Source organism: Curcuma longa, chromosome 17 (assembly GCF_044706935.1).
Source record: "Curcuma longa cultivar G26 ecotype Majalengka, Jawa Barat chromosome 17, ITB_CL_G26_1.1, whole genome shotgun sequence".
NCBI lineage: Eukaryota > Viridiplantae > Streptophyta > Magnoliopsida > Zingiberales > Zingiberaceae > Curcuma > Curcuma longa.
In genome coordinates this window covers 842726-852928 of record NC_133877.1, presented here as the reverse complement: position 1 = coordinate 852928, position 10203 = coordinate 842726, and the positions used below count along the sequence as shown (strand labels likewise).

At 37.7% G+C, this 10203-nt stretch overlaps 1 protein-coding gene across 1 annotated transcript; it reads left to right on the top strand.

Moving 5' to 3' along the window:
- Positions 1–491: 491 nt before the first annotated feature.
- LOC141848615 (ABC transporter C family member 10) lies at positions 492–10121 on the top strand. The gene is made up of 12 exons (XM_074736663.1): positions 492–631; positions 722–2769; positions 3419–3739; positions 3824–3910; positions 4217–4813; positions 4903–5067; positions 5155–5449; positions 7049–7263; positions 7352–7657; positions 9251–9314; positions 9387–9626; positions 9714–10121. Exons 1-12 carry the CDS (start codon positions 616–618, stop codon positions 9821–9823), a joined length of 4464 nt encoding a protein of 1487 aa, XP_074592764.1. The 5' UTR covers positions 492–615; the 3' UTR covers positions 9824–10121.
- Positions 10122–10203: the final 82 nt, after the last annotated feature.

Below are 10203 nucleotides of genomic sequence, written 5' to 3'. Positions count from 1 at the left end.
GACGTCAGAGGTGACGAAAAACCGCTAGCAAGAGACGTTACACGATTTCGCTCTTTTATAAAAATCAAAGTTTTCGCCTTTGCCCGGCCTGTGCCTGTCGATTTCCTCAATGAACCTCATCCTTGAGGTGATCGCTGCCGCCACCGCGAGCACACGATCACGTTCTGCTCAAAATTTCTTTATGTTCGCCACGTGTTTGTTTTGTTATCAATCAAGAAAAAACATTTCTTTTGAAATTTTTCCTCGACGTTTTTAATCATCAGCACTTGCGAATTTTTATTTGGCATTTTATACTTTTGCCTTCTTCCTTTGGGCATTTCCTTCAGACTCAGTTGCAACTGGGGAAGGTAGAGCTTCTTCCTACGTGGTTTTATTTCTTAGTATCCATGACAAGGACTGCGTATTCTTTCTTTATGCTGGGATGAGCATTGATTTATTCCCTTGGCTGGTAACCACTTTATTATTGTTGCAGAATTCAGTTGTTGTCAGTGTTTCTAGATGCTTCTTTTGAGTTATTTAAACGATTCTGATTTCACAAGACCCTCATTTGCACTCCGTAGAAACTCTCTGTAAGTGAGGGAGTTGATTCAAGGAGCAATAAGAGCAGCACGTACTATGGATGCTCTCACAGGTAAAGCACCAAAGCAACGTCCTTGATTCAATCTTTATCTGTGAATTATAGTCCACTAACTGAGGGTCGCTTTTTATGTTTGCAAAATAGGATCGACCTTAGATGCTTGGATGAATTTCTGTGGAGATTCCTCCTGTGCTGATCAAGGGAATTTTGGTTCTTGTGGTTTTAGCCAACTATTTTACTCTTCTACATGCATGAACCATATCTTTGTCAGCTCCATAAATGTGGTCCTAATTATTGCATTCTCGCTCAAATTTGTTTGCAAATTTTCAAGCAGATCTGTCAGTGGTCATCTGTGTTTTAGTTTGCCTTCATTATTACAAAAAATCTCTGCCGTGTTCAGTTCTTTGTTGGGAATGGTCTATTTGTTACTTGGATCGTGGATGTTGGCCTCTAATCTGAGGACAGGCACGAGCATCCATCCTCGACATCAGTGGTTTGTGTTGTTAGCTCAAGGCTTTTGTTTGGTACTCATTGCTCTTACCCTCAGCATCAGGCACATACAAGTTGGCTTTACATTCATTAGGATCTGGTTAGTGGCTGCCGCGTGCTCTATTGGATTTGTGTGCTTTTCTTCTATTTTAGAGGTCCTGGTAGATAACAAGTTGTTGTCTTTTTTAAGTTACGTTGATTTTTCATCCTTGGTAGCAACTGTTCTACTGCTGTTTTGTGTGTTCAAGGGCCAGCCAGACAGTTACACATCATTTAATGGAACTCTTTATGAGCCCTTGAAAGATGAAACAAACACAAATGTAGAAAATTCAGATGCAGAGGTGACTCCCTTTGCAGATGCTGGGTTCTTTAGTAAAATGTCATTTTGGTGGTTAAACCCCTTGATGAAGAAGGGTTACCAGAAACCTCTTGAAGAAAATGATATTCCTAAGCTTGGACAGGTCGATCAAGCTGGCTATTGTTATTCATTATTCTTGGAGAAGCTAAATAGTCAAAAAGATAGATATAGTACAGTTTCACCTTCAATTTTATGGACTATAGTTTCTTGCTATAGGAAGGAAATCATAATATCTGGGTTTTTTGCATTGCTTAAGGTCCTGACACTATCTTCTGGTCCATTGCTCCTAAATGCCTTCATAAAGGTGTCATTAGGAAATAAGGCTTTTAAGCATGAAGATTATGTGTTAGCATTTGGATTGTTCTGTGCAAAATGCTTGGAGTCATTGTCTCAAAGACAGTGGTACTTTCGCACTAGACGGTTAGGACTACAAGTGCGGTCTTTACTATCAGCAGCTATTTACCAGAAGCAACTCAAGCTCTCAAATGCAGCTAAGTTAGTTCATTCTTCAGGGGAGATAATGAACTATGTTACGGTGGATGCCTACAGGATAGGCGAATTTCCATATTGGTTTCATCAAACATGGACTACAACATTCCAACTTTTCATTGCTTTAATTATTCTCTATAATTCTGTGGGTCTTGCAACAATTTCAGCAATGATTGTGATAGTCCTCACTGTTGCTTGTAATGCTCCCTTGGCAAAACTGCAGCACAAGTTTCAGACAAAGCTAATGGAAGCTCAGGATATCAGGCTCAAGGCTGTATCAGAGGCCTTGGTGAATGTGAAGGTGCTGAAGCTGTATGCTTGGGAAACACATTTCAAGAAAATAATTGAAGGTTTGAGAGAAACTGAATTGAAGTGGCTGTCAGCATTTCAATTTCGCAGAGCATACAATATCTTCCTATTTTGGTCATCCCCTGTTCTAGTGTCAGCTGCTACTTTCACTACATGCTATTTCCTTCACATTCCTCTCAATCCTAGCAATGTTTTCACCTTCGTAGCAACATTGCGTCTAGTCCAAGACCCAGTGAGAATGATACCAGAAGTCATTGGTACTGTAATCCAAGCAAATGTTGCTTTCGCACGAATAGTCAAGTTTTTACATGCACCTGAGTTACATATCAAACATGTTAGAGAACAAACTCACTTGAATGTCAACTGCCCAGTTGTGATTGAGGATGGCAGCTTTTCTTGGGAAGAGAGTACATTGAAGCCAACACTGAGAAATATTAACCTGGTTGTTAAAGCTAAAGAGAAGGTAGCAATCTGTGGTGAAGTTGGTTCGGGAAAATCAAGTCTCTTAGCTGCTATCTTAGGAGAGATTCCTAAGACAGAAGGAAAGGTATGCTCTTCAACAGTTGCTCAACTAACTAATAAGAAAAAATGTGGTAGTTTTTTTTTACAGATAAAGGTTGCTTTTTGCTAGAAATATAACCATTGTTTTTTCTCATCATTGGTCCTGCTTTTTGCTAGAAATATAACCATTGTTTTTTGGCGGGAGCTTCATGCATGCCCTGACGCCTCCTTTCTCCATTCTAATGCTATTCATTATATTTTCTGTTTTTTCCAAGAAATGTTAGAAGAAATATCCTATTGTCTAAACCGGATATTGTTACTGTATATTGTGAATATGGATATATCTGTTTCCTGTAAAGATGTGACTGCATCTGGCTTAACATTTAACTAATCTTATGCTGATGGAAAGATTTTGGCATACATACAATTGCGTACACCTTCTTATCCTATTCTTGCACATACAATTGCGTACACCTTCAGATGGTCGGGGGGCCGATATAGTTCCACCTTATGCAGAACATCAGAACCTCAATCGCCTAATAGTTTTATTTCATGAGATCCTAGAAATTACTGGGCTTCATCATTGCAGTTTATCCTTCAAAATCCAATAGTAGTTTTGGTTCTTTTTAGGTGTTCAATGTTCATGTTCCATTACTTGTTCTACAATGTTCTCTTTTTTCATCTTGGGACAACAGATACAAGTTTCGGGAAAAGTTGCCTATGTTGCCCAAACTGCATGGATACAAACAGGAAGTATACAAGATAACATTCTGTTTGGCTTAAACATGGATAAGCAAAGATATCTGGAGACACTAGAAAAGTGTTCTTTGATGAAGGATATCGATATGTTACCATCAGGTGATCTTACTGAAATAGGAGAAAGAGGGGTAAATCTCAGTGGCGGCCAGAAACAACGTGTTCAACTTGCCCGTGCACTTTATCAAGATGCTGACATATATCTGCTGGATGATCCTTTTAGTGCTGTTGATGCTCATACGGCTAGTAGCCTATTTAATGTAATATCTTATTTAGCTTTCTGTTAATTTCTTTTTCTTTTATTTCACCTACTGATTTTAGAGTTTAATAATGTTTTTTTTAAGGAATACGTTATGGGTGCTCTGGCAGAGAAGACAGTCATTTTAGTGACTCATCAAGTTGATTTCCTTCAGGTTTTTGATTCAATTATGGTTAGTCTCAAATCCCATCCATAAAGTTCTTCAATCATACCATATTTTGTATTTTGCAACATCATATGCCCATGACCATATGTCAAATTATTGAAACATTTTTCTAGAACATTTTGAACAACGTGGGTGGATATGAATATCCACAACATTATAGGCCTTTTAGGTCTGACACATTATAGTAACAATCTGTTTGGACTTTCAGTTTAAGTGATCGAAATTTTGTGGTTCTAAGCAAGTTAAACCATTTAATATGTTTGATAAATTGTGAAAAGAATGTCTCTTGGTTGACTATTATTCATGTCGCAGTTAATGTCAGATGGTGAAGTTCTTAGTTCTGCGTCTTACGATGAACTACTAACTTCTTGCAAAGAATTTGAAGACCTTGTTATCGCACACAAAGACACAGTTGGCCCTACAAAGCTTGAGAGAGTTGCATTCCAGACACAAAGCAAGACGTCTGTGAGAGAGATAAACAGTGTGCATAATAATAAGAAAAATGAAATGGCAAAACCTTCTGAAGTACATCAACTAATAAAGAGAGAAGAGAAAGAAAGAGGTGACACTGGTCTGAAGCCTTACATACAGTATCTCAACCAGAACAAGGGATACCTGTATGCCTCACTAGCAGGTCTTTGCCACTTGATATTTGTAGTTGGACAGGTTTCACAGAATTCATGGATGGCTGCTAATGTTCAGAACTCTCAGATCAGCACGTTGCATTTGATTACTGTGTACATGGCAATTGGGTTTGGTACTGTTGTCTTCTTGCTCGGCAGAGCTGTGTTTGTGGTGGCTCTTGGTCTCCAGTCTTCAAGGTCCTTGTTCTTGCAGTTATTAAATTCTCTTTTCCGTGCACCCATGTCTTTTTTTGATTCCACCCCTCTCGGAAGGATACTAAGCCGGGTAAGAGTGCTTAAATTTTCCAGAGTTTCCAGTTAATAATAGATTTTTTAATATGAAAAGCTTGTGCCTATCCATTTTATCTCTCTCAGGTCTCCTCTGACTTAAGTATTGTTGACCTTGATGTTCCGTTTGCCTTTGTCTTTAGCATGAGTGCTACAATGAATTGTTACAGCAATCTTGGGGTACTTGCTGTTGTTACATGGCCAGTTCTTTTTGTCTCCATACCAATGATCTACCTTACCATTCGGTTGCAGGTAATTTCTAGAACATTGCATAAGTTCTTTGATTCAGTTTCCTATTAGACTAGATGACCATGAATAAATTGTATGTTGGATTTGTAGAGATACTACTTAGCTTCTGCAAAGGAGTTGATGCGCATAAATGGCACTACAAAATCTCTTGTAGCAAATCATCTCTCTGAGTCCTTATCTGGATCCATAACCATCAGGGCTTTTGGAGAGGAAGATCGGTTCTTTTCCAAAAGCTTGGAACTTATCGACAAAAATGCTAGTCCTTTCTTCCATAATTTTGCAACAAGTGAGTGGTTAATTCAACGTTTAGAAACAATGAGTGCTGCTATTGTTTCTTCATCAGCACTCATCATGGCTTTGCTTCCTCCAGGAACTTTTAGCCCTGGTAAGCAGTTAAAGGCAAAATAATTTCTTATGATGTCTTCTTTCACTGATTATATTATGTGTTTTGGAATCATGTAAAATTTACTGATCAATGAAATAAAACAACACATTGATTTTTAAGTGAAACATTTAGGTTTGAGTGAAGAATGAAGGGCACATCCACCAATAAGGCCCCTATTATTAAGGAACACTGAAACCAGTTCTCACAATTTGTCCTTAATTAGAGAACTTGCCTATTATCTTGTTAGGTTTTAATCAGAATCACATGGCTCAAAATGCTAAGGCAAATTATTAGTAGTAAACTCATATAGGTTTTATAAATTCTCCTAGTTAGCTAACAACTTCTAATGTCGGAGGACTAAATTGGGATGTTTAAATCTCCCACTCAAGGCTTGACATTTTTTTTTCTAAGCCCAAACTTTCCTGTTAGTGGCATGTGAGGCCTAGTGACAACTGCTCCCTCACATCACAGGCAATCTTTCTAGTTGGCTCATCTCACGATGCCAAGGAATAGGTTGTTTGGACATCATTTGTGACAACTTAATCTAAATGATCACCTTTCAATTTGATTACCCCAAGACATTGACCAAAAATACTTGAGCCAAGTTAATATAGTATACTCATCTAAGCCTTATAGACTACATTAATTAGCTCACAACTTGTGATGTGGAAATGAGTTTTGTCACAGTTTTCTCTACTTCAAAACTCAGTTCCTGATTAAAATTCAATATCTTTTTAGCCCTTGGCATTTGAGAGCAAATAGCAACTTCACATCATAGATAAGCTAAAATTATTGAGATGGATCATTTGAATACCTATATCAGTGTTGTTTTGACTTTTGCACACAATTTTGTTTTTGGTGTCTCTTCACTAGCACCCTACAGATAGTATACGAGAGTATCGAGCACCATTAGATGAAATCATCCTTGGGTATGCTGACATCTGAAATGCACTTCAAACACTCTGATAGAAGTAATAGCTACTTAGTTTCTTATCATCAGGACCAAGAGATCGATGCTTTGAGCCAACACCCACTTGGTTTGTACTACAATTCTAGTTTCTTCAAAAGACAACTTTGAAGGCTGAAATATTCAGTAAGTAGCTAGTAAGAAGTATGCTAGCCCAGCTGTAAAAGGACTGTTATCACTGTTTGAATGGCAGGGGTTGCACAATGTTTAAGCACAGTGTCTACCCTTTCCAACTTCTAGATGTTCATGCATCTACATCAATACTTAATATTTAAGGTACTCAAGGAAGATGCATATTTTCAAATGCTTCATCATAGTTCTCGTCATGGATTTGTTTCGAAAAGTGGAGGTAGAAGGGAGTTCATGAGTATGTGGTTAAACTATTTATCCACACTGTTAGACAAACTTGAAGTTTTTCAAATATAACTATGTTGTCGGTACACTTTAGTTTGGAGCTCCCATTTTTTTATCTTACACAATTAAGCAATATGGACACATCTCATTTAATTATATTGTTTGGTCATTTTCTTTTTTCAAAAGGAATGAAACACAAAATTATCGTATTGTTGGTAATCTACTTGGAAAAATGGTGGATCAAAGTGCATGTGTTTAATTCAGCTTTTTCCTCACAGGATTTATTGGAATGGCTCTGTCTTATGGCCTCTCTTTGAATAATTCACTGGTTTTCTCTATTCAAAACCAGTGCATTCTTGCAAATAATATCATCTCTGTAGAAAGGCTGAATCAATACATGCATATAACTAGTGAGGCCCCTGAAACTGTTGAAGATAATAGGCCACCAGCTGATTGGCCTGCTATTGGTAGAGTGGAAATTTGCAATTTAAAGGTAAATATGGAAATTTCATATTTTTCTCAATTATTTTCCCTTTGGCATGAACTCGATAAGAGTATTTGCTACAAATTTTCTATAACAGATAAGGTACAGGCAGGAGGCACCACTTGTATTATGTGGAATTAGTTGTACATTTGAAGGGGGAAAGAAGATTGGGATTGTTGGAAGGACTGGAAGTGGGAAGACAACTCTCATAGGTGCGTTGTTTCGTCTGGTTGAGCCTGAAGGAGGAAAAATCACCATTGACAATTTTGATATTACCACAATTGGGTTGCATGATCTGAGGTCTCGCCTCGGAATCATCCCTCAGGATCCAACCCTTTTTCATGGTTCTGTCCGTTATAATTTGGATCCTTTAGGACAATACACAGATCAACATATCTGGGAGGTAAAGTTGTTGATATTGCCATTAAGATATTAGCTAAATTACCTTTTAACTCCTTGAACCACAAGTTCGTGTCACTTTTATATTTAAGCAATTATCCAGTATATCATGTGGAATTTATTGTGAAGTTCTGTTAGAATAACACTTCCTCAAAGTATGCCAAAGCAAATCATATTTACTAGTGAAAACGACAACCAAGAAACATTTTCTGTTAGTGATCCATTGCTTGCAAGTTTTGCAGGAAAATCTATTGTATTCGTGTTTGTTCAGTATCCATCTACAACTAAAATCCTAGTTAAAGTACATTTGGATATTCAAGGTTCGTACTAGTTGAACATTTCGACCATCATCCATATTATTAACTGGATCTCAGCGTGAGAATTCCTGTTGATAGATTAGAAATAATATTATTACTGAGCACCACATTCATTAAACAAGCAACAAGCAAGAACCTTTTGTGAATTCTCTTATGGCTAGTTTAGTGAATTTAAAAGTTTCACTGAGAAAGGAAACTATATTATATTTCATGGAAGCCTCTGTCTCACTGTGTATATAGTTTATACCATGAACTTTTTTCAAACACCATTTAGTCTGGTTGCAATTGTAAATAAAATAACCAGTTAAAGCACTCTTTGTTGGTTAGTAATTGTTGGTACCATACTGGGCATAGCTTGTGAAATCTCACTAACATTCATTATCCATATAAGAAAAGTTTTATAGCTCAGTATTTGTAAGTTTCAGTGTAATCTTTGTCTTGGTGTTGTTTAGTAAGTGTTCATACAATTCTGGGTATAGCTTGTGAAGTCTCACTATCAACCATTCTGTTTATTTACAAGTTACAGCTAGTTTTGGTGGATTTCAGTTCATCGCAACAGAAACCATCCATATCGAGAAAGACTTCGCAAAGGCAATATCCTCTATAAAAGTAGAACCCTTGATCTAGTTGCACATATGTTAATTTCAACACTATTTTACTTTGTTGCAATCATAAATGGAATCAGTATTTAGGGAACTTGTTGGCATACCAAAGTTTACAAAGTCTGACTATCTCCTTTTTTCATGATCTCTCCTATAAATTTGGATCCTTTAGGACAATACAAGGATCAAAAGATCTGGGAGATAGATAAAGTTTTTTGATATATCTCGCTAATATAATGACTAAATTACATTGTAACTCCTTAAACCGCACATTCAAGGCATGCTTATATTACATTCATTATCTATTATCATGTGCAAGTTATCATCTGCAACGCAGGTTACAAAGAGAGAGAGAGGATGAGTAACAGTGCTTGCCCATGTGGCAATGGCATCACATGAACACGTTCAATAGTTTGAACGCGTTCATGTGGGCAGTGGGGCCCACATACAATTTTTTTATTATTTTATTATTAATAGTGGTGTTAACATCAGTGCTTGTATGGACATCACATTCATTAAATTGTCTTTTAATTTTGATGACCATCAGTGCTTGTACCTTTCATTGCAAAAGATCATCATCATCAACCTGTGTTAGTTACTTGATAATGCATCTTAATCCTTGATATTGCTGTTCCACAAGCAAGTTTGCTCATCCATTCCATCTTTGCAATTTTAAAGGTCCTTGACAAATGCCAGCTGCGAGAAGTTGTTCAAGAGAAAGAAGGCGGCTTGGATTCACTAGGCAAGAATTACTACCATGATGTTTCTGTTTTTGTATTGTTCGATGATTTTACTTACACGAAACTTCTCGCAGTCGTTGAAGACGGATTGAACTGGAGCATGGGGCAAAGACAACTATTTTGCTTGGGGCGTGCACTTTTAAGGAGAAGTCGGATTCTGGTGCTCGATGAAGCAACAGCTTCGATCGACAACGCAACCGATGCCATTCTCCAGAAGACCATAAGGACCGAGTTTGCAGATTGCACAGTTATAACAGTCGCTCATCGTATCCCGACTGTCATGGACTGCGACATGGTGCTCGCTATCAGTGACGGTGAGTTCCGACTGCAGAATGTTTTCTCCAAGTCCATCAGCATGTTGAAAGTTCTCCATGAATCAACCTTCTGTTTCTCCCTTTCAGGAAATTTAGTAGAGTTTGATGAGCCAATGAAGCTAATGAAGACCGAGGGCTCTTTGTTCAGGGAGCTTGTCAAGGAGTATTGGACGCATGCCTCGAATGCAAGTGTCTAGCCGTCGGAGTACACCACTGAATCTGTTCATGTCGGCCGATGACGAAGGGCCATGCTGGCTCAGGCCGACGATGCATATCGTGCCTGCTGATTCCGACATTGTCAAGGGAGATGAAGTTGGAAATCAAACAAATTGCTTTTACAAGATCTACTTGGAGTTCCAAAACGTACTCTTCATAAAATCCATATTATTGTGTGTTCAATTCTATGATATGCATGCTCTTTGGTGTACCTGCATTTGTAAGCCTTCCTTGGCTTAGATATGTAATAGCTAACTTACTATGTTTAGTGAAACAAAATTTATAATTGAGTTGATTACAATAGAATTGCAGAAGAGAATAAGGATTTGCATCTCGATGAAATTGAGATAATATTTTCTTC

Coding starts and splice junctions, on each gene's coding strand:
- LOC141848615 (XM_074736663.1), top strand. Junction 5,450..7,048: donor TCCAGGAACTTTTAGCCCTG/GTAAGCAGTTAA, acceptor TTTTCCTCACAG/GATTTATTGGAATGGCTCTG. Junction 9,627..9,713: donor GGTGCTCGCTATCAGTGACG/GTGAGTTCCGAC, acceptor TCTCCCTTTCAG/GAAATTTAGTAGAGTTTGAT.